At 39.7% G+C, this 27949-nt stretch overlaps 1 protein-coding gene and 1 long non-coding RNA gene across 4 annotated transcripts in view; both read left to right on the top strand.

Moving 5' to 3' along the window:
- The window catches only part of LOC110049457 (adhesion G protein-coupled receptor L3-like), a 43996-nt gene that overhangs the window by 14191 nt on the left and 1856 nt on the right, over positions 1-27949 (top strand). Inside the window, exons 1-22 of one of the 3 annotated variants that reach the window (XM_089297526.1) lie at positions 6094-6318; positions 6390-6423; positions 9970-10164; positions 10937-11125; positions 11448-11483; positions 11651-11686; positions 12391-12440; positions 12875-12934; positions 13174-13279; positions 20585-20704; positions 20833-20923; positions 21318-21420; positions 21724-21773; positions 22062-22200; positions 22856-22959; positions 23255-23357; positions 23708-23861; positions 24301-24367; positions 24672-24738; positions 25087-25175; positions 25878-26004; positions 26347-26388. In XM_089297526.1, the coding sequence (XP_089153652.1) occupies positions 6259-6318; positions 6390-6423; positions 9970-10164; positions 10937-11125; positions 11448-11483; positions 11651-11686; positions 12391-12440; positions 12875-12934; positions 13174-13279; positions 20585-20704; positions 20833-20923; positions 21318-21420; positions 21724-21773; positions 22062-22200; positions 22856-22959; positions 23255-23357; positions 23708-23861; positions 24301-24367; positions 24672-24738; positions 25087-25175; positions 25878-26004; positions 26347-26388 (2022 nt within the window). In that variant the 5' untranslated portion in view covers positions 6094-6258. Of the gene's footprint in view, positions 1-6093; positions 6319-6389; positions 6424-9969; positions 10165-10936; positions 11126-11447; positions 11484-11650; positions 11687-12390; positions 12441-12874; positions 12935-13173; positions 13280-20584; positions 20705-20832; positions 20924-21317; positions 21421-21723; positions 21774-22061; positions 22201-22855; positions 22960-23254; positions 23358-23707; positions 23862-24300; positions 24368-24671; positions 24739-25086; positions 25176-25877; positions 26005-26346; positions 26389-27949 lie in introns of those variants that run through there. The other 2 variants (XM_089297524.1, XM_089297525.1) reach the window with 2 other exon arrangements.
- LOC149106055 (uncharacterized) lies at positions 13290-17540 on the top strand. Its single transcript, XR_016209633.1, has 2 exons — positions 13290-14536; positions 14581-17540. It is a non-coding gene; the product is annotated as an uncharacterized LOC149106055 (long non-coding RNA).

Genomic DNA, 27949 nt, shown 5'->3' with positions numbered 1-27949 from the left:
CGAAACAAGCTGCGGAAACAAAAACAGAGTAAACTAGCGAGCTTTTGTACCAGATCTTGGACAATGTGCACGACTTGCAAAAAAATATGGATCTTTTGTTGAGGTTGCAAGAGAGCCATTTCGAAGATGTGGAAGACATCGGTGCAGATTTGCGTGGGTTGGAAGTGGGTGTGGAAGAAACGAAAGATGGAATCCTGCAGAGCATAGAGAAAAATAGCAACGCTGTGCGCGAAAAAACCGATAGAATTGTTGGTGCAGCCAATGCGACAATGTCTGCTGTTTTTTGGTGTTGTGGAAGTGGTTGGACTTGTTTTGGGGCTTGGTGGTGTTGCCCTTCTTCTGTGGCTATGTGGATCTCAAAAACTGGAAAAGTGGAAGGCTGCACAGAGCGACACGCCACCCGAAAAAAAGTACCTTCCACCAGAAAAGTTCGTGCAATGTTGTAGAATAGAAAGTGTCGCGGGGTTTGGAGAGAAGCAACACAAGTATATACGCAATGGAACTTGTTCGAAAAGAAGGACAGCTTCCACGTTTCCGCTTCGAACAATTCCGTGCATGCGAGAAAAAATACCAGCAGCTGGAAGAAGAAAAGGTTTGTTGGAAGGATTGGTCCGCTCTTTGCAAGTATGTCTCTTCGTTGGAAAACAAATCTGTGAACATTGTAGGCCATATCGACTCGGAGACAGCGAAAAAATGGTTGGACTGGAATCTTGGAGAACTCTTTGTTGTTGCTTGCGATGGAGACTTTGTTTTCTGCTTCGAAGGTGGAACTATTGTTCCCGTGTAGAAGGCTACGCTATCGCAACCCTGCGGCACTTTCTCTTGCTCGGTGTTGTCTTCTCCTCGCCAAGCCAGCAACGCAATGGGGTTTTTCTTTTTTCTAGCGCTTCGATGCCGCCCATCGCCGCTATCTCTTTTTTCAGAAAGACTCCGTGTGTTGGAGTTTCTTCGTCTGTTGCCGGTTCCCCATCTTCTCCGAGCGGGAGCAAGAACAGAATGGTCCGCAAGGCGTTTCGAAAGGTTGTAGTAGCGAAACGTTTGCATATGTACTCCCCTTCCGGCAAGTCTGTTGTTTTTTTCGTCGTTTTGTTTCCCGGCGCGGGGATTTTCTGCAGACAGTTTTTGGCCAATTCCACACGAAGGGCTTCGTACTCCTCGCATTTTGATCCTAGAGCCTGCAAGAGTGCAAGTCTTCCGCTGTCTGGCGCGGATAGCACTTGTATGGGGTTCCACACGATGGTTTTTCCTTCCCTGTTTTTGAAAGTTCTAGATGGTTCGATTTCCAACTCCAACCCTCCAAATTTTTCGACACCGGAGAAAGCCACTAGTCAGAAAAGCTTCCGACCAGTGTTGTCTTCCTCGGCCGAACGGAAGCTGTCCACACATTCTAGAAGGATTTTTTGCGAACCTTTTGGCGCCCAAACAGCAACTGCCTCTTCTTCCCCATGCCGCAATACAACTCGGTATTTGCCGTCTTTGCCTCGAAAGCCTAGTACATCCCATTTTCTGCCTGCTAGCAATTCCGAAACTTTTTTTGCCCCCCCCCCCCCCCCCCCAGACAGAGTTCGAACAACTTTTGCACGAATCTCCATGCTTTTTGCTTCGATTTTTTTCTTCGCCTCGGCGTACTTTCGCAGGTTGGCAATTTCCGCTACTCGAGCCTTTGCCGCTTCCTCCTCTTTTTTTCGCTGTTTTTCTTCTCTTTGCCAAATCTCTCGTCTCCACTCCTCGGCTGTGCGGGCGTGCCAAATCTCTGCAAGAACTTTTTCTCTGTTTCTTGTCGAAAGTGCGGATATTTTGCGCTGTTCTGCGATTTCTTGTATTTCTTGGAGCTCGTATTTCGAAGAATCGTTGCCGATTGCGTGGCATTTTTTGTCCCACCATTCCCACACAACTTTGTCTGTTGGCGGTAGAGGCTTCGACGGGTCGCCCTCGTTTGGGTGGAGCTGTTTTGGTTTTTTGCTCGCGGCGAGTATTGTGCGAGCGTTTTCGTCTTTCGTGTAGCAACGGAGCGGGCCTAGCTCCACCCCTTCTTCGTCTGCGGACAGGATGTCTACCCGAAAAATTGGACATTTCCGAAAGCCAAAGTCCCCCGCCGCCCACAAGACAGCTTTTTCCCACTTTTCTTGGTCTCGCACTTTCGCTGATGTGGGGCGTACGTGGATCCTCGAAATTCTTCCTGTTCCTGTGTGCGCATACCAGCCAACAAAGATATTTCCTTGCGGTCTGTCCGCGAGAACCAGACACCGATCCAGGTTTTTGGCAAGGTTTTGCCACTGTTTGCTGGGTGGTTGGACCACGAATACGCCGTCCTCCTCGTCTTCGGTGGAAACTTGCTCCAAGACTTTCCCGATGTACTCTGTGGCTTTCTTGCTCGAAAGTTCGTACAGTGGGGGCGCGTACAGAGAGACTTCGATGCGTGTGCACCCTCGGGCTTGCACGTCCGGGTGTTAGAAGGTTTGGCGGAGGTGCGGGTTGGGGCAGTCGGCGTAGTCTGCCAGATGGCCGCACACAAGTTCGCGGATTTCTCCTGCCTCGAAATTCGACACGACTTTGTTGTATATTTTTGTGCGTGCTGTGCGCCCTTCTGCGGTTGCGGCTATCCAGGTGCAGACGTGCTTCCCGACGGTTTTTGTGTTTTCTAGAATCGTCGGCTGTTCTTTGGCGATTGCAGTGCAGAAATCCTCCGCCTTTCGAAAATCAAGGTGGGCCACAAGCGCTTCGCGATCCAGAACTCCTGAAAAATCCTGCGTGTAGTCTATGCTGTAGATTCCGTAGCCATGGCCCTCCAGACATTTTTCGAAAACACGCAGACTGCTGTGGATATCCTCCAGAGGGATTTCGGAAACATCGCATTTCGCCACGAAATACCCGGCAATCTCTTTTTTCGGGTGGATTTCTTTCCATTTTCCTTTCGCCTTGTAGAGTGTGTCTTTCTCGATTCTCGCAATTGTTGCGCGGATTGTGCTGGTTGCAGCTTCTCCGACCACGACCGTGTGCACGAGGGACGTCTGCATGTAGCCCCTTTTCCCCAGGGCTCTTTCCAAAGCGTTCGCGATGTTCGCCACCACTAGTTTTGCGACCCCCTTCTCCCCACTTGTGCAATGGAGTTTTCCTCTCTGGAAGACGCACTCCTCTCGAGAAACGTAGACAAAGACAAATATGTCGTCTACGAATGCCGGCAGACCCTCCAGCGGGCGCAAATTTGTGCTACCGAGGTTCCCTTCCAGATAGTCTACCTTGGAAATGTCGGACAACAGGTTGCTTTGGTACGCGTTTTCCAGAAGAAGGTGCGTTGCGACGGATTTTTCGCACCGGAGGCCCATGCTTCGGAAGGTTTGTTTTGTCGCTGTATTTGCTGTGGCTGCTGCGGCTTCGTCTGCTGTTGTGTCTGCGCTTCGGAATGTTTGGTTTGTAGCTGCATTTGCCGTGTGTACGCTTCCAAAAGCTTGTTTTGCTGTGTCTTCGCCTGCCGCTGTGTCCGCACTTCCAAAGTTTTGTTTTGCCGCGTCTTCGTCTGCTGCTGTGTCCGCGCTTCCGAAGGTTTGTTTTGCCGCGTCTTCGTCTGCTGCTGTGTCCGCGTTTCCAAAGGTTTGTTTTGCTGCGTCTTCGCTTTCGAAGGCTTGTTTTGTCGCTGTATTTGCTGGGCTTTTGTCTGCTGCTGCATCGTCGTCTTCGACTGCTTCTGCTGCGTCTTTGGCTCTTGGGAAAAATAGAGCAACAACATTGGAAGGTTGGAGAACTATTGTTTGGTTGTCGAAATCCAGAAGTTTTTCTTGCAAAACCATGTTTGTTCTGTTTTTGTATCTATTGTCTAATTGTGCGTCCTTTCGACAACCGAAAATTTGTTCGCAGATCCAAGACCTTGTACTTTTTTTGCAACCAAAAACTGTGTCCTTGTCGAAAATTGGTTGTCGAAAATTTGGTTGTCGAAAAAAATGCACTCCTAGTATTGGGTGCACTTTCGACAACCAAGCTTGCGAGGTAAAAATAGCTATCTACAAAACGGTATTTGTCCGCAGATCCTAGACCTTGTACTTTTTGCAACCAAAAGATGTGTCCTTTCTCCAAAAATGGTTGTCGAAAAATTGGTTGTCGATAAAAAAAAAAATGCGCTCCTATGCTTCGGTTTCTGTGACACTTTGTATTATACGCGTGACCCTTCTTTTCATGTTGTGTCACACACACATAGAGACTACTGGTTCTGTGCACAGCATGTGTAAACAGAACTGATTTCAGCTCCTGAAACGACTCCCACCGTTAAAATGGGGGGTGGGTGGGTGGGTTTTAACGGTGGGAGTCGTTTCAGGAGCTGAAGTCAGTTCTGTTTACACATCTGTCACAGAACCAGTAGTCTTTATGTGTGTTACGCTCTGCCGACCTATTTTTATTTTTGACACTGAAAACCAGCGATTGTGTAAAATGAACACCCGGCATTTCAGCTTTCTTACGGAAGATTCACGTTCGCATTTCTGGTTCTAATACATGTTAAGTATCCGTTTTGAATCAAACAAAGAGCTTTGCGCAAAGATCATGAAATTGATTTTTTGTCGTTTTTGGGCCGTAAAAAATATTATGCGCAATTAGATTTTCAGCTGCTGAAGAATGAGACCAAGAGTGACTTAATTTAAAGCATTTTGATCAAAACAATACAACTAGACAACATAAAGCACGTACTTTGCAAATTAGTGCACTTTAGCGACACAAAAACAAACCGGCGGTTTGGAGTAATTAAAAACTCACTAACCTTCCTGTCAACACTCTCATCAAGTCTTTTAACAATGAATAGCCTGCAAAGGTGAATCAATGCTCCCGGAACTTTGCAAAAAATCAGAAATCAAAATTGCCTGTTATTGGTCAAACAAACGTTTTGAGCTTTTGTTGTGCAAATAACGCAAAGTCGCTAACTGTAATTTCGTAAGCAAGCACAGGACAGCGAATAATGTCGGCGGTCTTTTCAGAAACTTGTACTATTTATTTATTCATTCCTGATGGTGGACGGCGGCTGTTCAAATTATCACGCGGACGTTCCCTCTCATCTATCCACGAGTAGAAAAAAGAGGGAATCTTTCGTCTTGCAGCATAGTTCATTTGCTTGCAAAATGAAAGTCAGCATCAAGCAATCCACTATCAGTTTAACCAAACTGCGCGAATCGAGGGCTTTTGGGCCGCGGCGATAGATATGATTATGGGTGCAGTTAAGTTGCCCTCGAAGGAAATTTAAAATAATCGGCAGCAAGATGTCAATTCCAAATTTTCATATCAAAAACATTCAAAGGAAAACACAGTTCTATTCTCATCATAAAGAAAGCAAATTAGGCCAAAATGTTCATATCACTAATTGAGAAAAGAGTTCCTTTGTCAGTGAGGTGTGAATGAATCTCGTAGAAGTGTCAATGAATTCTCTTTATAAATGAAAGATAAATTTCAAGAATTCGCATGTATGCCAACAAAAATCCACCTCACGTTGATTTTTATTCTAGGGACATCATCTTGCTGAAAGCTGGCTGGAAGTACTTGCCGTAACTTCATGATTACAGAAGATGCACCCGGCACGCTTAATTCTGACTTGGGCCTGACGGCTAAATTATCGTGCGGGATATTTTTCCACATTCTACGAATATAAAATTAACCACTGGATACGTCGATGATGAAAAGCTAGTTTGTTAATCAAGGATCATCTGTGTTCGTTTTTACCCTCTAAATATAAATGCAGCTACTTTACTCGTATAAAAACGCGGATCAAAGGCGAATCGAGGGCTTTGGTCGCCGCGAAAGTTATTTTACAAATGTGAATTATGAGTGAAGTTGGGTCATAATATAATATTCCACAATGTTTATTAATATAGCAACAATAATGAGCATTTTATCTTAATTGTTATCGGAAATGACAAAGTCTAACTTTGAAAGCTAAATTCTCAGACGTGTTAAACTTCTGTTTCCTTTAATTTAGAAAGATCGACAGCCTATAAACTTATAATTTTAAAACTGCAAGGTTTTCAACCTCATCTGATCGGCATGAACAATTCATTCAATTGTCACAGCAATTTACTTGTCATATATTCTGCGCATTAACTAGGTAAACAAAACATAAGATTAGAATGGACCAGCTCATGAATGCATAAATTGTTGAATGCTCTGACAGATGTTAAGTTCTTTTAAAAATCTGAATTAAAATGTGTCTCGCCACGGGAAGCGTTTATTAGTGCTTTTTCGTATGGCGAGGAGGAGCGTTTCCATTCCTGTATTTGGGACGAAATGAGCCTCGACATCGAAGTAAACGTTTCACTGGCTCTTTTCGTGTTGCTAGGAGTTAAGGTAGACGTCCTGACACGCTTTCTTGATATTTTCATTTTTCCCTTGGTTGTAATTCCAATATTCTTTTTCAGATTTCAGGTTCACAGGAATGCTCATTAGCCACAGGTAAGGTTTTTACCGGAATATAAAAGACAAACACATTTTTCACTGTTGTTTCCTTTCGATATCTGCATGGAGGCAATTTAACAAACGTAAACAAAAGGCAATATTTCTGCAAGCGTATGCATGAGTTTTCTATAGTCATCGTCTGCAAATATACAACGAAGATTGCCGAAAATTGAACTTCTACTTGCCGCGAATTGAAACGAACAAATAACGTGAGTTGGTTAACGATTGCATTCGGTATATAATAATATATAGAAATATCTAATTTTGTATTTTTATTGCAGATATCTATTTTGACTTGCATGGTCTCCTATTTTGTTATTTTACTTTTTGCCGGAAAGCTCGAGGGGGGTACGAAAGGCGCTTTCTTGTTGTCAAATTTTCATCATAACAAGTTATTTTACCGCACAAGGATCTTAATTTGTTTTCTTTGAAAGACGTGACGAAAACACAATATCAAGAGTAGTTGAAAATTCAGCAGCTGTTACCAGACTTTTTAAGTGAAGCAATACCTGAATTTTTTTCTGTAGCCACAGTAAAGATTAATAAAATTACGTGAAATGAAAAAAGAAAAATGTTCGCATTCAGTCGTTGACTCAGAATCAATGGTCCCTGCATGAGCAGCGACATACTGATGCTTATTTATCATCGTCACTGAATGGGGAAATTCTTCACATAAACTGACAGTTTTCCACATTTGCATATACACAATTTCATCCGTCATTCTGTAGAAAGAGCCAGAATTTTCATTCCGCGGTCCATAATAACATCCACTTATATGAGCACGTGCATAAAATACTTAACAGTTAGTGTGCCAATATGGTGAGTTCAAATTAAACAGCAAGTATAATTAGAATAACAAATTACCAGCGTATGTCTTGTCATTTCACATCCCGAGAAATAATAATCAGCATCTTTTGAACAAGTGTTCAACATCCCTTGAATATCTTTTATTACGAAGGAAATAGTTTCTTTTTTAAAAAAAAAAAGAAAGAAAGAAAATTTTTTGTTTGGTCGAGAATCTCCTAGAAAAAAGTTTACCATTGTTAGATTGACAGGAAATGTTTCTTTTTTCCTCAATAGATAACCGCTTTGACTGACACTAGTATGGTTCAGTAATGTGATATTCTATTATTAACACTCTAATGCGGAAAGCCAGCTATGAATGAAAGTTAATCCTCCGTATGAAAAAAGATGGTGACTGGTACATTTATCCATAGTTCTTAGCGAACGGAAACCTTAACAACGTTCATAAAAATGTACAGAAAAGTTATAAAATCTTCAAACTTAGGCTACACAATGTCCTTAGTACAGGGACAAATATTGTAAAAATTTGGTTTCCTTTGTGCCTCGTAGGCTGTGTTAGGTTCGCAAGGTATTGTGGTAAAATGTACAGCCGCCATCTTTTTTCCTACGGTGGATTACATTCTCATAATCTCTCTCCACATGGCCTAAGCACCAGGTAAACAGCTTGAACTGGTCGGCATTTCCGTAGATTTTAATATGTAAACAGTCCATGTTAAGGAAGTTCGAGACCAAAATGTTCCCACATACAGGTAGTAAGATAAAGATCAACTTTTGCCGAAAAGTAAAAAAACAAAATGGGGGATCACCGCGCTCGTTTTCGAAATAGGACGCATTGTAGACCATGCGTTATTAGAAGTTTTTATTTCAAGACGATCTTAGCGTACGACTATCAGCAATAAAAAAGTTACATTAATGACATTCAGATCAGGTAAACGGACTCAGTTCAACACAACTAAGCCATAGCAGTACGCCTGGAAAATGAATTCATATAAGCCTTGCCGTCCACTTTCGAAGAAAACTTTGATCACAGGAGAACAGAAATGGCGAAATATTTGTAACTTCTCACGTAGATAGTTTGTCTGTTTTATTTTAAAATGGAGAAAATCAGGGAAAGAAGTGATCTATGAAAAGAAAAGAGGACACCTATCATTTAAAAAAGTAAATTGCGTGCAAAGTTAGCGCACCCAGTGCCAAGCATATACTTGCTTATATTTCTTCCTTAGCACGCGCACTTGATGTATTATAACGAGGCGTGACGTTGCGACATGAATTACGTGCGCAGTAAGGATGCGCAGAAACGATGGGCGCGAACGTGCAGCTTCGTGACGAAAAGTTGTAGGATCGAAGTGTCAAGCATACGGGCGCGACGAAACCGAATGGGAGTCTGGCAATTGATTGGAATTTGCTCATTGATAGAAAATTGATATAGCGACGAAGGCAATACATTTGCATTCGGCAACGTTACGACGACGAACAAGAATGGCATACCGGAATGCCAGGCTTTCCTGGCATTCCGGTGGAAGTGTGAAGACTGGTTTGTCATTTTTTTTGTCGTTATTTTGGCCCGGTCAAAAAAGTATAAAGGTAATTTTATTTGATCTCATCCATCGTTTACAACACGGCTGTGTAAATCTAGGGTACACGTTTTTGAATTCTTGTGTAAAAAGACTTCCTACCAGACAATTTAGCTTTTTGATGTAAAAGCTGATTTTAAACTGTCAAAACAGTTTTTGAAATTTTGAATAGCGGTTTGAAATAACGTGAGTCACGATCAGCCTTACGTACATATTGTCTGTAAACTTTAAACCCGGCGTGATATACTATCGACGCTTTTCCTGCCACTGCTCTTGTAAGCGGCCAGCTCCAGTTACGACCACCTTTGTTAAAGATGATTTCCAGTCCGTACTGCGCACTCTCGAGAGTTTGTTTGCTTTTTAGGTTTTGTCTCATGTAAGACATCACAAAATGTAAACATTTCGCAACTACTTACATGAAATAAATTCAAAGTTTCAAAACAATCGCCATTATGGATGCGATGCGGCCGAAGCTTTATGCTTCGTTCTTTCTCATATCACTTGATAAAACAACTTCGCAGCTGTAAAAATCAATGAAGCTGTTGGAAAAACAATTTGGAAGGCCTCAAAGATAAGGTATGTGCTTTGTAACGAATATCGCATTCCATTGAGTGAGCCGTTTATAATGTTTATAAACATTAGGGTGCTGAGACTGCGCAGTACGGACTGGAAATCATCTTTAAACTATGTTTGCACTCTCATTCAAGCTCTGTAAAGAAAAGCTCTCGTGAGCGATCGTTCCCTTGAGTGACCGCGTCCAATTTTGGAAATTACCAACTTGCCGTTTAATTTACTTTTTTTAAGCTCTCGCAAGCGACCATTCCAAGAGTCTGATATATTGACTTATGAGACACAGTACTGAATATGTGATTCCGGGAGGTTTTCAATCCTTGTGGATTAAATGGCTGTACATTTGTGAAATAAAGTGATATTCAATATTAGAGCTACTAGACTATTATTATAACAACTATTTACATTTCGCTTGCTTTATGCTAACTGTACTCGTAAAACAGCTCTCGTCGGTACGACCACTTTTTCGAATTCTCGAGGTAGTCGCTGCTTACGAGAGCTTCGACTGTATTACCCAAACCGAACGTTATCAATTGTATGCTGCCACTAGATAGTTTTTACCTAATAATATTCATTTAACTTTCCCATCTAACAGTAATGTGTACTGAAAACAACAAACTTCGGACCACCAACAGTTTCGAGCTACTCCATGGCAACTTCTCCTGGAAATGCACTCGTCGTTCTCTACAAATTGATTTGAGCTGCAAAGCATCGCAACAAAAGAATGCAACCCGAATGTGCTGTGAAGTTTCTATCCAAAACAAAAACAACACACTCACAAGAAGACCAGGTATTCCTTTTTGTGCTCGTATGTTTATTTGTTTGTTTGACTGCGTCTGAGATTCGGATTCATTCTGCACATATCACTATTGAAGGACATTTTCTGACCATTACTTTGATTTACATTTGTACGATTTCGAGATTTTATTATATACTGGGAGCATACGCTGTGGATGTTTCTAAACATAGTAATAAGCCATTTTCTCACCTATCCATTTCATAACTGAAGACAGGACAATAGCTGTAGGAAAGTGAGAAAACACATATATAGCACAAGAATGGAGACAAGCAACATACTCGGCTGGTGTATCGTGTTCTACTAACCGTGGGCAAAGCTTGCTATGAACTTGCTTCATTATCGTGCAATGGAAAGGAAAATCCAAAAAGTGTTGAAGGCGAAGAAACATCAGCTAAAAAAAAAAAAAGTTAAAATATTCAAAGTTTTACCAGAACCGAAATTTTAACTTCTTGACATCTTGTCACCAAATCAAATTCAGATTTGATGAACTGCAACCCCCTCCCATCCTCTTAATCCTGTACGTCTTCCTAAAAATAATTGTTTTACTTTGCTTTGAAGAATCTTTTCAATTTATCCCTTATATTTGGTGTCATACGGCACTAAAATATAGCAATTTCTTTAATCAACCGGGACATTGTCCCTTTAAATGCTAAAACGTTTGTTTGATCGGAATCACCCTACGACTGAAATAGATATAAGATTGGGACACTACTGCAGCGTTTCCAGTAACAGGCATAAATGAAACTCTTGTTTATTTTAATAGCTTCCTGCAAAGGGATTGTTAGAACGAAGAAATTCAACACAGACCACAATCCAGAGGTTCGAATCTTCAATTGTGAATGGGAATGGTCTTCTCTTAACATATCGCTACATATCAACGTCTCACGGAAACATGGCATATATTACCCTTGCACTGCACCGCATAACAATACATATCTTCAAACTTGCCACAGTAAGTTATTGGTTTTGCTTTATTAATTTACCCTTGGCAGCAAAAATCATGATCATGCAATTCTGTATATAAACATCTCCTGTCTTCCTTCACGGTTCTGACCAAATAATCGTCAGAAAGCTTCAGAAGCTGGTAAACAGTTACTAAGAAGTACATATCTCTTGATTAACAACCTTTAATTATAATGGCAGAAGCGTCGCACTTCTCAGCGTTTTTTCTGTAAATTCTGTTTTTTTTTGTTTTGTTTGTTTTGTTTTTTTGCTTTCTTGTAGAAAGTAAATTTGACTATTTGGTTAAATGCGTGGGTTTTTCTCATTTTCAGTGACACTAAGCACAACAGCAACTACCTTGACTACTGGTTAGTACGCCCGAAAAAGGGAATAATTTCCTTCACCTTTCTTTTCTAAGCCACGTTTACCTGAGTCAGTTTGCTACAAGTATCAAATAAAGGTTGTTTTCTATCTTGAGGAAGGAATACTGTTCAGGCCTCAATTGATCGAAAAATCTTTATTTGCTTACTTCCAGTGACCCGGAGCACTACAACAAGCTATTTGCCTTCCGGTAAATACACAAGTTGAATGTTTTAAGACATTGGCACAGGTGGTCACAAATTCAAACCACTAATAGATGAAACATAGCTTTAGAGTCATGATTAAGACTCTGAGCTAAAATCCAGTCATCTATATCTACAATTTTGACTTGCAGTCAGGATCAGCCTGAAAACTTCCTGATGGTGAGGTTGTCTCCTGGCTAAAGATATTTTATTATTAGTCATCCATCTGGCCGGACATATACTGGAACCTGGCCTCCGTAACGCTCTATCATACATCTAGTATTTCTGCAACCATAAAAATTCACGCAATATGTGACAATTAGAGCGGCTTAAAATTATTGCTCGAAAACAAACTCTGTGGGTTTTAATTTTCAGAGACACCAAATACCATAAGCTTTTTGTCCTCCCCCGTAAGTAGATAATTGACGTATGGTGAGATGTGCGTCCCTATGGCTTTAATTAATTTGCATCTACGTGCCCGCTGAGCCCACTTAATCTTTCATGAACTGAAGGTTTATTGCCAACGCTAAAAGTTCTGATCGAACGATAATTAGTTACTTGTAAGATTTGTCAGTTTCTTCCCTAGCACCATATTGTTATTTAGAAACTTAACAAAGACAGTCGATGTCATGCATTTGGGGAAGGGATGACGAAGTTAAAGGACATAAATACTGTACATGTTTGCAGTAACAATTATCTTTTCATTCGACAGCTAAACGGACAACTGGTTCCTCTGCCATCAACGAGACATTGACTTCTGTTGTAAGTCCACATTATTTTTGGTTCTTCACTAGTAGTGCAATATCATGTCACATGTTGTCACACGGGCCACAAAGGAGCATGGGATTTTTTGCCAGTAATAAGAAACTTTTTCCATCCTATTTTAATACAACTTGTTTTATTCAGCGGTTTGATATTTGACAAGATTGCGAAGGATTCAGGGGTTTGTGTTATGCTCTCATTGCCGGATGCTTTTCTATTATTTCAATATTTCACCCGACGTCGACATGATTTTCGATGCACTGACGATGCAAGTGTATTTAAACCCATCGAAATATATGAATTCCGCATTTTCTGGGACCGTGTGAACAGCATGTCCGGATTTTGGAGGTGTTTGAAAACAGCGGTTCTATGGCAGCCTCAATTCAAAAATTATCATAGTTTTAGAACCCAAGCTATTACTTTGTGCTTGCCAGGGAAAAACCTTGACCAAATCCGTTCACGGCGAAACAAGTAGGAATTGTTCAGCTACTTTGGTAAGTGGTAACGATGGAGTCCTTCATTAGCTGATTTTCCTTATATAATTATTGTATTGTTAATAATCAGGTATCTTTTTGTTGTTGTTGATTTTAGCTGTTGAAGATTAAATATAGTTAAAGTCAATAGTTCGTTTGTTAATTGTTTTATTACTTTGCTTATCGTTTTGAAAATTTCTATGATTTCAAAATTCCTGACCAACGGGAAAACTAAATGCGATTCCAACTTTATTCGCCAGATTCAAGAGTTACTTATGAAAATAGAGGAGACAGTCCGTCTATTCCTGAGTAGAATTCTCAATACTCCTGCTACTGTGCTACCATCATTCGTCGACAGGTTCATAGGTAACAGTGTTCCAACTTTTATGTTTTGTTTTAAAACACCATATATCACTTCATTTCTGAGAGACTATGCGCTCTTCAGTTGCTACCATATACATTTAGGTGCATGTCTCGCGTTCAAGCGATGTAGCACGTCCGGTTTAAACTGTAGATACCTGAACTCCCGTACCATATTAAACCTTATCGGGTTTGCTATTAAACTAAATCAAGAACTTTGAAATAAAACTGATCAATTGTCGAATTTCTCACGATTTCTGAGGTCCGTTCCAAACGCCGCTCCATTCATGCGCCGAACCTAACTTATGAGTTAAGTACGGCAAGAAGAGCGGCGTTTGAATCATTTTCGTTCGGTAGGTTAGGTTTGGTGCAGCAAACAACGTTAAATTCGGCAGGGTCTGTCGCACTATGCGACTTTGGAACGGCAGCTGATTCATACGGCGTTCTCCTCATGTGTCGCACCTAATGCATAAATTACTGTAATGTATTTTTCATATAACGGGATTCGTGATTGGCTCAAAATTGAGTGGCGTGACCAGTCATGCATGAAGCTTGAAGTCGTCGCTAAAAATATTAGGGACCTTAAGGGCCTGATTACATGGCGAATTTCAGCCCGGCTAGGGGGCTGAAATTTTGTTGCGATTACATAACGAATTTCAGCCCGGGCTGAAATATTAGCTTCGGCGCCAAATATGAAATTGTGTGCGAAAAGTCTCCAGAGAATCAAAATGGCGCCGAGAACACGAATCGTGAAAATAGGCGCATTGCTTCTCTCGTAGTTTGACCTTTTGTTGGCGCTCAGTTTTTAACTTTTTGGGATAGTAACACCCTACAATGATGATGGAACTGAAACGAAACCTTAGCCAGAAAGACGTACTTGCGTAGAAAGAAAATATGTCCTCAAGCTTGCCGAGTTCATGCCCTCCCTGACGGCCTCGTGCTGTTTAACCTTGTCTCGATGTTCTTATATTCCATCTAAGCTTTAAAATTAGAGAGATTCTCTATTTTATCGCCTTTATTCTACTGAGATCGCTTCTCCTTCGTAGCGGGCGCCATCTTATTTCCTGCTTTTCAGCCCGGGCTGAAATTCCGTTTCGATTACATGGGATTTATTCAGACTTTTTAGCCCGTTTGCCCGGGCTGAAAATCCTAGCCCGGTTTGTAAAACCGGGCTAGGATTTTCAGCCCGGGCTGAATTGCGGCCCGGGTTGAATCCTTCTCCATGTAATCGCCAATTTGATTTCATGAGAATTTGTTTCAGAAGTCGGGCTGAAATTTCAGCCCGGCTAACCAGGCTGAAATTCCAGCCCGGGCTGAAATTCGCCATGTAATCAGGCCCTAAGATACGAGGACGGGAAGGCCAGGACGGCAACGGCAGTGGACGCGGGAAACTTTCGCGGGTCCCGTCGTGTCGCCAAGAACAAAATGCTTAAGATGTGTACTTTCGCAAAGGACGGCGACGTCAATAATTCGAACTTCGTACAAGCTATTCACAGAAGCAGTGACATCCTTTAGACTATAAAAGAGGTGGTAGAAATCTTGTCTTATTAAGCTTACTTTAAACTATAGTGAACAGCGATGCTGAATTTCTTTTCCTTTATAAGCGAAGCAAACATCGGTCAATATTTTAATAGAGAAACCAGAATTTCCGTATCAAAAAATTAAACGAACAATCTGATCGACCTGCTTCAGATTGCTTGTTACCACCACAGCAATTGAGAATTCTGTCGCCGAAGAACCCTGACTTTTGGTGAACGTTTCAATTTCCATCTGTAATTGCTACAAGCATTAAAAAAATAAAACAAACGCTGCACGAAGTTCCGGGTAGTATGAAAAAACAACAACTAAACGTCAATTTGAAAATGTGTATTTTATTTGCTCGATAGATGCTCCATGGCATTCATTCTTACAACATTTTATCAACTGTACTTACACGGATGTATTCCCAATGAATACAGTTTGTACTGAGCTTGCACACTCTTGATAGCGACGGAACAGTGACTGCAGAAACACAAACGAACAGACGAGGAATATTTTTATTCACATTTTCGTATCTCAACGAGGTATTCTAGACTACAATCACGAAAAATGTGAACCTTATAAACATTCCTATCAATATAACTGAAAATAAGGTCCATTGGAACAGTTATCGGGGCAAAACAAGTGCAAAATACTCACGTTTTTGATACGACGGCTAGTCGAACGAAATTGCGTCCTCGACGAAACGAGGACGGCAGAGGGATGAATCGAGAGTTCTCTGGCGCATGCCCAGTTGAGTTAATTTACTTCCGGTAACCGTCCTAGCTCGTCCCGTCCTGGTATCTTAAGGTGCCTAATAACGACAACAAAATATGCCTTCGATTCATGAGAAACGGGACTGTATAAGCGAGTTTCTTTAGCGCAAATTCATCTTTTGCTTTTTCTTCGTGAGAATAGCCCAGCTTATGAGATTTCCCTTAAACAAGTCGAATTAACCGGGACAAAACCTGTCTAAATACAAATCCTGAACCTTGAATTTGAATTTGCTTCCCTAAATATTGCTATAGCAGCGAAATGTTAGTCACAGCTTTTCTATTTGAACAGAGTTCTTGAATTCAGAAGGCATATTTTCTCGTCGAAAATAGTTACCACCGGCTTCCCGAATTAAGTTCGACGCAAGTACGACGTCTGAAGTAGCCGTCGCTCCAAAGTCGAACTTAATCAAGTTTGGTTCGGCGCGTGAGTGGAGCGGCGTTTGGACCGGGACGATCACTCCACATTTTTGTTTCGTTTCCTCAGAAACGAAACGGTACTGTTTTCAGTTCAGGGGTGACTTTTAATATCCAATCAGAGTAAAGTTCGTAATTGTTAATGTAAATACGGTGGAAATTCGGTCATCGCAACAAAATGTGGCGTTCCGAACATTTCAATTGCTGCTTTATTCGAAAATGGGAAATTACGACTGAAAATCTTGTTTCTCGTTATTAAAATACACAAGGAAACTACACACTTGACTTCTATTCGGATAGTAATAGTGAAAAGGAAGTTTATTTTGGAGGTAGAGAGACCGCCAGACCACGCGATTTGTCAACTAATGCGATGGTCTAAGCCGATCTTTTAAGCCGAGCTGGTTTCCATGAAAACACCGATAGCATTTGTATTTTAACTTCATAATATTCAAGCGAAAGTAGAGGAATAATTGCACAACTATTGTCACACATGAGGCGTCCTTTTTGAAAAGAAAAATATATCGCGTCACTGACAACGAAACGTAGAGTGCCGCATCCATTCGAATCAAGGACTGCCCGGCACAGAAATGAAAAAATTATGCGTCAAATGCTTTTGCCTCTTAACTTTGTTTACCCTCACACACAATACTTTGAATTTCTGAAAAATTTGGCGGGGCTGTGCGGCTCGCTTCCCAAAGCACTTACCCTATTTAAGACCAAAGTCTGCGATTTTTCTAACCTATTTATGGCCTGACCCTTAAATTAATACCCTGTTTCAGACCTGCCGTAGTTTTCTAGTTCAGAATGATGTAAAGGTATTGTGCATGGCTTTAGTTGCTGGTCTTATCGATAATGATGAAAAAAGTTGCTTCTTCTAAAAAACATACCTAATTCAAGACTAGAGTACAAAAACCATACCCAGTTTGAGACCAAAATGAGCAAAATCGATACTCTACTTCTGAATAAAATGTCTTAAAAGAACATGTCCCTCTGAAGCTGGACATACCTATATAGCCGATATAAGGGAGCACCCCCTCCCCTAGGGCAGAGACAAAGTGAAGTATCACAAGTAAATACATTTCGAAGCGCGTTGACTGTAATAACTGATACATGTGTAGACAACTTGAATTAAGTAGCCCTTGTTCTTTTACAATAGGTTAAGTACTAAACCTCACCTGGACGAAAAACCCCAAGCTCCGGCAACTGGGCAGATCAGTGCAGTGCAAAGCGGCGCATTAGCACATCTCCACCTCACCCCAGCACTTCTCATGCACAAGATATCAAAACCCCAGCCTTTCTCGACTTTGAATATCTTTCCGGAAACGAAACACTATTTCTTTCTGAGAAATAGCTTCTTGTCTAAGATATCAGTATACCCCAAAGTTGACCATTTGTCAAAAAAAATGTTTTTCGCTTTTTCAGATAGTTCAAATGTTCAAAATGTTCAAATGTTGTTGTTTATAGTGGTCAATGCGCTTAGCTACACCTAGCTAGTTCACAGGCATGCTACTTTAAATGAAAGAAACAAATATATCAACTAAACGTATTTGGCTTAAAAATCCCAACTGGCGGAAGGCAGACCAGTTGGCTATTTACAAGAATGACCGAGGAGTTGAACTAGGGTCTACCGAGAAACAACCCCAGCTAAGTGGTCAGAGTGGAACTTGAACCCGCGACCTCCGGATTTCAAGTCCGGCGCCCTAACCACTCCGCCACGCTGCCTCCAAAACCTAGTTACTAGTTCTTATTACGATGATGATCTTTCATTTCAAAAGCATTTGTATGAAAAAATATTGATTCTATGCAAAGTTATAAATGAAAAACGTTTCTTTGCATTTATAACTGTCGACGGGTTGTCACGATAAGTAAACTTGCATTAAAAGTTGCGTGACAGATAGCAGCGTATTAACGAATGCCAAAGTTTGTTTGGTATTGTCGATGAGCTAGTCTGGGTGTTCTCCTTTTGTAGATTGTTGATTTAAGGTGGCTGAACACAGTTTTTGATACCTGTGTTTCATTCGACTTTTTCTCTAAAACCCTTGATGTCTCGGTCGCCAAAATGGCAGCAAGCACTGAAGTTAACAACACAAACTTTGGTTTTTCGAAGGTTTAGCTAACGTATGTGCCGTTGCCATGGCAACATGAATAAAAAGAAACAGGCCTTTAAAATCGGTTTTGTTTATTTGTAGAAAATCTGGTCATTAGATTTTCTTTATAATTTGCATGCAACAAGCTTGTAACGATTCTCACAAGTTAACACCTTTTTGTTAATAATTTAACAGAGAGATCTTTAATTATCCCTTGTTGAAGGTTCACTGGAATATCTAGAATTTCCTTTGTTAAAGTTCAATTAGTTTCAATACTCCAGCTACTTATTTCCTGAAAAATTTTCGTGCCAAATTTCGTGAAATTCTAACGAGCGGTTCTCGAGAAATAGGCGTATTTCCGAGAGTGCAAATTTTCATTCAATCGCAACGTTTTGACTTTACTACGCATGCGCTGCATTTAACTGGGTTCTTTCGGTAACGAAGAAAAAGCTGAGAATTGCCGGGGTTTTGCATCGTTACCCTTTCTAACATATCTCTGTGATAAAAGACTAAAGCCATCAATACACTGCGTTCAGTTATAGAGAAAAATAGCACAGATAGTGTGGGTGTTGAGTAAATAACATGATCGCTCTATTGACGGCGTGTTTGTCTTTTGCAATCCATGTGCGCGCTTCGAATTGCCTCAGCAAAAGCGCGCGCGAAAACTGTGTTAGGTCACCTTAAGCTTAAATATGTCGTCGAAGAAACGCAAAAGTTCGTGTCCATTTGCAAGCACGAAGAAAGTATCACAGAAGAAATAGTCGGTGAAAAAGGTTTAAAAAACATTCGATCAGAATTGGGCTGATGCGTTAGCTGCTAGCGACAAAGGTCCCTGCTTCGAGCAGGAGAAGTTGCTTGCACTGGACGAGGAAGACGTTTGACATTTTCTAAGCATTACTTCCCTGGCGCTTTCGCCGTTCGAAGCGGTAAAAGTGATAAACGTAAACATCTCAACTCGTGGGTTTCCTTCACGTTGTTTACGAGTAGGTTCTTCCGTTGTCTACGTCTAAGCTAAGGCGTTTTAGTTTAAAATCGACAAGAAGAAGAAACAGAAGCGAAAATTATTTTCTTACTAGCCTGGGCGCACAAGCGGTGGAATTCAGATCTATTGTTGACGTAAAATGAGCCTTCACTTGGTCGATCAACGCTCATTATTTTCACTTGTTTTGTGTAAATCTCTTTACACCGGAAGAACGCCCCAAAGTACTTTCCTTCATATCTGGAAACGAAAATTTCAGTGAGTGAAGCGAACATTTTGAGTTCGTTTCCGGCGAGTTTTCAACGTTTGTCGCTGAAAGTTCAAGAGAATGTTGCCTGATAATCAGGCAAAGAAACAGTGTCGGGAAATTTTTAGTTTTTGCTTCTTTCAAAAGTTACGACTATTGTAGTGAAAAGAATGCATGTTTTATCAAAACTCAAAGTTGAACTACGTGTCATAAACAAACCAGAGAAGTAATCAAAATTTCCCGACACCGCTTTTATAAACCAAGGTGATTAGTGTACCTCCGTACTTCGGGAAATAGGGCGCTATATTCGGAAACCTTAACCTTTTTTATTTTAATAAATATACCTTCGTAATCAACAATTCTTAAGCTTTCAGAAAATGCATACTTTACAGGGGTTTGTGTCAAACGTCCGACTGTAAAGTGGCCCCAACAAATGATGGTCATTTGGGGTACACTGATACCTTAATCTATTTGGAAAATGCTCTACACCTCAGTTCCACCGCAAATATATATGGCAAAAACGTAGGTACATTTGTTTTTTAGCGCTTTGGGTCTTGAAACTGTTCTCTGCCTTTTTCCAATTCAAACACCCATAGGCCAAGGGGAACCTCAGATTCCCTCTTTTTCTAGTGGGTTTTTTCTATTTCCCCTTGATTTATTTTCGGTAGTCGCCATGAATAATCAGCATTTAAGTTCCATATCTAGTGTTTACAAAGGAAACAAGCAAATGGGCTATATTCAGTATAATCGTATCTCTAACACAATTCTCGATCGTGATTGGTTCTCCGCGCGCGATCACGTGGGTGTCCAAATACAGGTATCCGGGGTATCCAATTTGAACTTTTTGTAATTGGATACCTACAATTGGATATCCACGTGATTTTCACGTCAATTACGCTTGCTTTAATGGCTTTCTTCGCAATGTTTCCTATAGTTTTCAAAACTCATGAAAAGCGCTACAGACGTTTTCGCTCAAAAGAACCTCCCAAAAGACATTATAAATTCAGAAATTTATTATAGATAAAATTAATTAGTAGTTGGACCTCGTGTCGTACAATTCAGGGAGTAATCGTGCTCTTATTTTCAAATCTCGCGATTACTCCCTGAATTGTACTCAACTCGGTCCAATTACTATTACAAATTGTTTACGACTTCTTGGAAAGAACAATCTACTTTAGAAACCTGACTGTGTTCGTGTCAACCAATGATACTTCTTCATTAAGAGCATATGTGTACAGTGTGACAATGTTTTATAATCATGTATACATATTTTATTACGTTCCAAAACAGAATTACATGGAATTATTACAACAAACGCCAATGATTCATTGATGGTTCCAGATCCCTTGGAGGAAAAAGAATCACAGGGAACATTTAGTTTACAGCGCGGCTCCATAGATATCGGTAGAGGTTAGGGCGATAACACTGGTGTAACATTTATCTCACACGTTTCTAGTTGAAATTAAACTGTTTTGTTTTTAGCAATTTAGAAACGGAAATATTTCACCTCTCAGTTTTGTGTACTTTGTATTTGGTAGGTCGACTTGGAATAGTAACAGTTGTATTTAAATTCAGCGCGCTTTGCAATGATACACGAGATTTGGGATTGGATTCAGCAGATACAAATAGGCAAGTTGATGGCACTGATTCAACATATCAATAAATTGTTCAAGATACAAATTCTCTCTGCTTGTCTTCATGCATTTCTTGTAGCAGAATCACAGGAAATTTTGTCCTTTGATTGTCCATTAGCGTATCAGTTTCTTCAGCTCTCTTTTAATTTCTGTCCTTTGCGCCCCTCGTGATATTTAATATTTTCATGTGGCTTACACTTTGGATTGAAAAAAAGCATTAAAATAGAGCACCGACGAACCATTTTGTTAAAAAGCAAGAGATTTTAGAAGATTGTCATATGTTTTTAATTCCTTACTTCTGTCTTTGGTAAAAACAAAACCACCGTTTCAAGAACTCAAAAGGAACGCCAATGCTGAGATTAACTCAACAAAATTTTTTGTTTTTACAGATCTTCATTATTACAATCTCCGATAGTTTCAGTGTTGGCAATGACTCAGAATGGCAGCGTAGGTGCGCTTCAAAGAAACGCCACTCTCAGGTTTAAGATTAAGGTGAATTAGTGATGAAAGTTTTTGTTATTATAGTTATAAGGTCTTAATAAATCGATTTGTAAGTGCAAATGGTTATGCTGATAATTTAACGAGTGGGGAAATTTCTTATAAATCTGCTGCATTTCAACCATATGCTAGTTGCCGTTTAATATTGTTAATACAATGCCTGCTTTAACTTATTCTTTCCTTTCTCCCTGCCCTTCTGTTTGCTACATTTGCACATTACCTCTTTTACTTAGCTTGGTCCTTTGCATGCTCAAGTAAGTTGTAGAAATAATTATAGTGTGGAATGGTTACTTTCAGAGAACGGAAGGATCGTCTATACGATGCATGTTCCTGAACCATACTTCCACGTAAGATCCTATGTTTTTATGTATCTTTTCTCTAAAAAGCAAACAAAATAAGGAAGGTGTGTCGAGCCTCCCTTGTCATGAAAACAAAAGAACAACAGACAGACGAAATGGTTAGTATTCCACATAATTACCTTCTTAATCAATCTCTGGAAGATTTACTTAATGCTAGTGCTGTATAATGACTAAAAAAAAAGTCATGGATTTATACGTTAAATATATTATTACAAATATAGTTCATTTTAACGAAAATATTTCATGTTAATCGTTGTTGCTTTCTTTTTTACGTAGCTCTAACAAGTCTTTCTGGTCTGATAACGGTATGACATTTGTAGACAACAGTGAAGACAACTTCACAACATGCTTGACGGATCACCTCACCAGTTTTGCTGTTCTTATTGATTATAACAACGACGACGAGAAAATACAGGTATGAAAGGTACTTGATATGGAACAAACTGCACGAGTATTACATGCAAGATCGGAGCCTGTGTTACATTTTGTAGTTAGCAAAAGGTCGGTCAGATACACATTGCAAGATAAAGGAGACTCTACTAATTAGGGAACTGAAACCTACCCTAAACGATAATGTTCGCAACGAAAAGCTTTATCTTTATTAGTTTGCATCTTTTAACATACAAATTTTTCTCAGCTTCTGTCACTGTTATTGTTAATTAGTTACTTGTCTGAAATTGAAAATTTAATTGTTACTTCTATTCCAAACGGTCACTTCTGAAGATGTATGTCGAAACATACAAAACGTCAACTTAAATGACTTTCGTTTTCCAAGATGCGTGTTATTGTCATGTTTGTCACTGCAGTTTGTGTGTTTTTTCTTATAAAGCTACCAGGCCGAAGAAAAAGAATATTTATGAATTACGGTAGCACTGTATGTAGAAAAAGTCTTTGCGCATCATTTAGATTGACCAGTGAATACTAACTGTCTTTAAATAAATTGTTGCTGTTGTTGTTGTTGTTATTGCTGTTGTTGTTGTTTTGTTGTTATAGCTTATTTGTCGTTGTCATTTTGACAAGCAATAGGGCAATGGTCCAAGTTGATGTCAATTATTTTTTCTCTCTCTTAGCTCAGCGACACAGAAAAACAAGTGTTGGATCTGATCACAAAAACTGGTTCTGGTTTTGCCATTTTTTGTCTCCTTGCATGTATTTTTACTTTCGCTCGTGTCAGGTTTGTAGAATGCTTGTTTATAGTATATTTTCACTTGCTCTATAGAGTTGCACATTGTTCTGCATTATCTCTCACAACGGCACAGAAACGTTTATACCAAGAATAATTAATCTTCCGTGGTTATCTTTCTCACAATTTTCCACTTCGATTTCATATTTTGGATTCAGTAAAATCACAGCACCTTCACTATGATGTGTTCCATAACTACAGAAAAAAATCTCTCACAATGTAAGAGAAACAAAGAATTTTAAAATTCTCTTATTTTTCTCACAACGACTCCTACTTCTTTTTACAGAGGCTTATCAGATATGCGATACCGAATTCATCTCAATCTTTGTGCTGCCTTAGCCGCTGCGCAGTTGGTATTTGTCACTGGTATTGATGCTACTAAAATTAAAGTAGGTGAACCCTTAAAGTTATGCCTAACTGATACAACAAACGGTGGAACAGTTGTCAAACCAACAAAAGAAAAGAAAATGATGAAGAAAGGGGAAGAAAACTGTCTTTTGTTTCTGTATCTTAAGTTCAAAAGACATGAAATATCCAGGGTCCAGTGCAGGCATTAATAATGTTGGTGAATGTTGCGTTGAGATACAAAGTTTCTCCATGCGTTAGCGACTTTAAAGTTGATTGCAGGTTTTCTATTAAGATCTGTAAGGGCGGTGTAGCACACAAGGAACGACATAACTGCGCCATCGAGATTGATCAATTGATAGAGTGAGAGATATTTTCTTTTGCTTTTGCACAGGGTGTCTGTGTTGCTGTCGCTGTTATGCTCCATTACTTTTTCACGGCATCATTTACCTGGATGTTTGTTGAGGCTGTCCACCTGTTCCTAAAAATCGTCTCAGTTTTCAACATACGAATCACTCGCATGCGTTACTACGTGGCAATAGGATGGGGTAAGTTTCGAGATACGTTCTGTTGTGATTTTCACATATATATAATCAAATTGCTTGAATAAACGCAAACGAACAGAGAAGAATCAGATTACAGTAAATATGGCATGTGACGCCACTTGGTTAATTAACTGAGTGGATAATATCAAGACAAGGGCAAACTCCATGGAATTTCAATTTAGACACTTGATAAAAGCTCTGCTTATCTTAATTCACGTCTCTTTCTTCTCCTTATGGGCATTGTTCTGATCGCAGCAGAAGAACAGCATCTTCGCGATAACCATTAAAGTTAATGATCCCTTGATCTAAATAGAATCTCCTTGCACTCAACCTATGTCTTCATGGCATTTAAAAAGCTAGTCAGATTCCTTCTGACAGACAGTCCCTCTATTCTATCTTTCTAACATATTTCGTAGCATTCTTTTCTGGTTTGTTATTCCAGGTATACCAGTCCTCATAGTTGCAATCTCCGTAAGTGTATATCATGAAGGGTACGGCACATCAAAGCTGTAAGTACAAAGATTCAACTTCACCTCAACGTTTATGATACGTTGTTGTGTAATCTGTCTGTTTGTTTGTTGAATTTTCAATTCTTTACTTTCCACTCAAGAACAGCTTTAATGTACTACTAACATGAACTGTATTCAGATTTAATGTTACATTTTAATGCACTTTGTGACATTTCTACGTTTCTTACAAGTAAACAGCCCCATGTACTTTTTTAGTGAAATAATAAGCATTCTTTTGATCATTAATGTTATACTGTCAGTTAAGGTGTTTCACTGATTGCTTCTCTGATTCTTCTTTTTGTAGTTGTTGGCTAAGCCTTGATGGAGGCTTTATTTGGGCATTTCTCATCCCAGTCGTAATTATTGTATCGGTAAGCAGAGTTTCAATACCATATAAAGTTGCTGTAGCTACCCTGGTCCGTTCTATTTTATACATTTATTTTCTTTCATTCGCAACTCCTGTTAGTTTAGGTAATTATTGTATTCAGTAATTTATGCTGGTAACTTACCCCGATTGCACACCTACACGCACATGCAAATATTATATTAAAACGTTTCCGTCTACGGCTGCAGATCAGTGATTTTCTAACGGACTTCCTTTTATTTAGGTTGGTCGTCTCGAATAAGTAAAGTTAACAACATCTTTATACACTGCAGCAGAGGGTTGACTTAAATACAAAAATTACGTGTGATATTTACCTTTTTTTTTCTTCTTTTAGATAAACGTTTTTGTTTTGGTCGCTATCATAGTTGTTCGTGTCTCCTTAAAAGGCAATCCTTTGTCACCGGGTGAAAATAAAAGATTTGCGTAAGTAAAACAAGCTAAGCGAGAGTACATTTTAATTATTGTTCCGACCCGTAAGGTCGCGCGCGATACTTATGTTTCAGAAGCAAATGTTTCCCGACATGTTATTGTTTCAGAGAGAGAACGATTTGCTTTGCGCAACTACACAACGAACGTTGTTTCACAATGACGTTTCCTTGCTAAGCATGAAAGGCCATAACGCTAACGAGGGACTGGACGAGGATTTTGAATCTCAGTTATCACTTCACTGTTCCGTTATTTCTCAGCTATCGATCAGTAGATTTTGCAGATCTCAGCTGTCGGTTAAAGAACGCGTCATCTCTCACCTGACGACTAAAATTTGACCAATTTTCAGCTTTCAGTTTAATAAACCCAAACAGCCCCTCCATAAAGACAATTTCAGCAGCTGAGGCTTATTTTTATTCTATATCCTGCTTAAATTAAACGTATTTCACGCTAGCAACATTTTGACTAGATTCATATAAAGAACATAATCACAGACTCATATAAAAGTAGAACTGGACGTGAAAGTGGTGAAAGTGGAATTGAAGCACAAAAGATGAACTTCTGACCTATTTATACTAATTGCGCAAAAATTTACTCAATGACCTATATTGTTGTTTTGCTTACATCTCGCTCACTTTTTTATTTGCTTTTTCACTTTTTTGTTTCGACTTTTTTTTCTCTTCTTTTTTCATGTTTCAGTGCCGCTCTCAAGACAGTAATAGTACTGTTTCCACTCCTCGGCCTTTGCTGGTTCTTTGGTATTGTTGGTGTAATGACAAATAGCCGCCCATTTATTTATGCTTTCGTAGTCCTATCTTCTCTCCAGGTTTGTGATTCATTACGCATTCATTTGTGTTTATGCATTCATTCTCAAAGGCACCGTTGCGAATTTTTAAAAATAGGCACACTGGCCACGGGTAACTTTTCCAACCAACTGTAGACTATTCACAACCATTTCTTGATACGCCAATATTGCAACAAGCACTGACTGTCATAAGCACATTTGGTAAAAGAAACACAATTGCCATCTTGTTGGAACTTTCAGACACGAGTGTTTGACCGGAGGTGAATTCTAGGTAAACTTTAGTATTCTTGTTCTTATTATTGCAATCAGACATACTGGTACTGTGAGCTGAGATTTAAGTACATCATATTGATTTCTTTGTAGGGATTTTTTATTCTTGTGTTTCACTGCATCGGAAACACCGAGGTGAGGAACTTGTGTAATACCATGACAATTACGATAACGATAATGATACTGATACTGATAAGATTATCGATAATAATAATGACAATGATTATAACATTAATAATGACCATAAAGATAATAACGCAGAAAATGAAAATGATAAAGCAATTAACCTGCCGAGATATTCCCTTTGGAGGAACCATCACCATTTGTGCGCGCAAAATACAAACTTTGTCTTGCGCGCGCGGATACGATAGCTTGTAAGAAAATATCTCAAAATTAGCTACAGGTTACTCAGTTTGCAGGTCAAGCTTTCTGTTCTAAAACTATTAGTCTAGCATGTCTATAAGTAAGAGCATAACCTTTAACCTCGAGTAAATGCTTTAAACAACCTTTGCAAAACGGAAGGGCAATATTAGTTTGAAGGCGTCAAATGCAGCGTGCCCACTTTTTTACCACTATTGACAGCTGTGTTGAGGATGTATTAACAAACCCTGGGGCCTGTTTCTCGAAAGACCCGGTAAATTATCGGGCCCGGTAAGTCACCCGGTAAGTCCCCGTAAGCGTTTCGGGTGTTTCTCGAAGCTCCCGTTAATTTCGATCCCGTTAATTTTTCCGGTAACTTGCCCGGTAATTTACGGGAGGTCGTGACCTCCCGTAAAGTTACCGGGAAGTCACAAATGTTGCAAAACCAAACAAAATGGCGGCCGGGGGCGGACTTTTTTGTTTCAACGACGCCCCTTTCTAGCCGATATGGCTGACTGGGAAGTCATTGAACGATTTCGGCTCTCACGAGCAAGAGTAGAGTGGCTCGTTGAGGAGCTAAAGGAGGAATTGGAGAGAAACAAGGCGAGAAGCTGCCCGCTGACTCCGGAAACCCAAGTAAATACAATTGTTGTTGTTGTTTTTTTTTTTTACAGTTTGAAGGCGTTTGCATGGAAGCGCTATATAACTGTGGGGTTCTATTTTATTGTTTTTCAAAACCAACAAACGACGGGAAAAAAATTAATGAATAGATAAACACTGTCATGTAAACGTCGATCACTCGCCGCGCGTTTTCGAAATGGCTTCTTTGTATGAACATCAAAATGGGTTCCTGTCACGCAAACCTGATCTTACTGCAAGCCAAACCTGTCTCCTGTGTTTAAATTGCAGATTTTGTTTTTTACTATTTTTGGAGAAGGAAGTTAGAAAACAGACATTCTACAAAAACTAAACATAATAGAACGATCTCGAAGAGTCGCATTAGGCGCGGTGCACAAATGCTGACAAATGTTGGTTATAGCATTTCAAGCTAGATGAAACACGAAGAAGCGTACTGTACTCACGATAGATAAACGAGAATAAGGAACATTAAAATTATTCTCCCCAATCACATAATTGTTTCAGTCGCATTTCTATTGATCTTGGCTTGCTTTATGCTAGAACAGTCGATTTGGGATCATTGAAAATTACGCTTGATGTTTGCCGGAGAAAACGGTTAAATCACGCCTAAAAATTTTAGTAAGATCCTTCCTTATTCCAAATATTCTTAACACTTACTTAAGCGAAATTCCTATCAGTATAAATTGCTGAAATAAGT

Source organism: Orbicella faveolata, unplaced genomic scaffold, assembly GCF_042242905.1.
Source record: "Orbicella faveolata isolate gen_17 unplaced genomic scaffold, um_ofav_v1 contig_3, whole genome shotgun sequence".
Lineage (NCBI taxonomy): Eukaryota > Metazoa > Cnidaria > Anthozoa > Scleractinia > Merulinidae > Orbicella > Orbicella faveolata.
The sequence above is the reverse complement of the archived record's forward strand: the minus strand, read 5'-3'. Positions and strand labels throughout refer to the sequence as shown.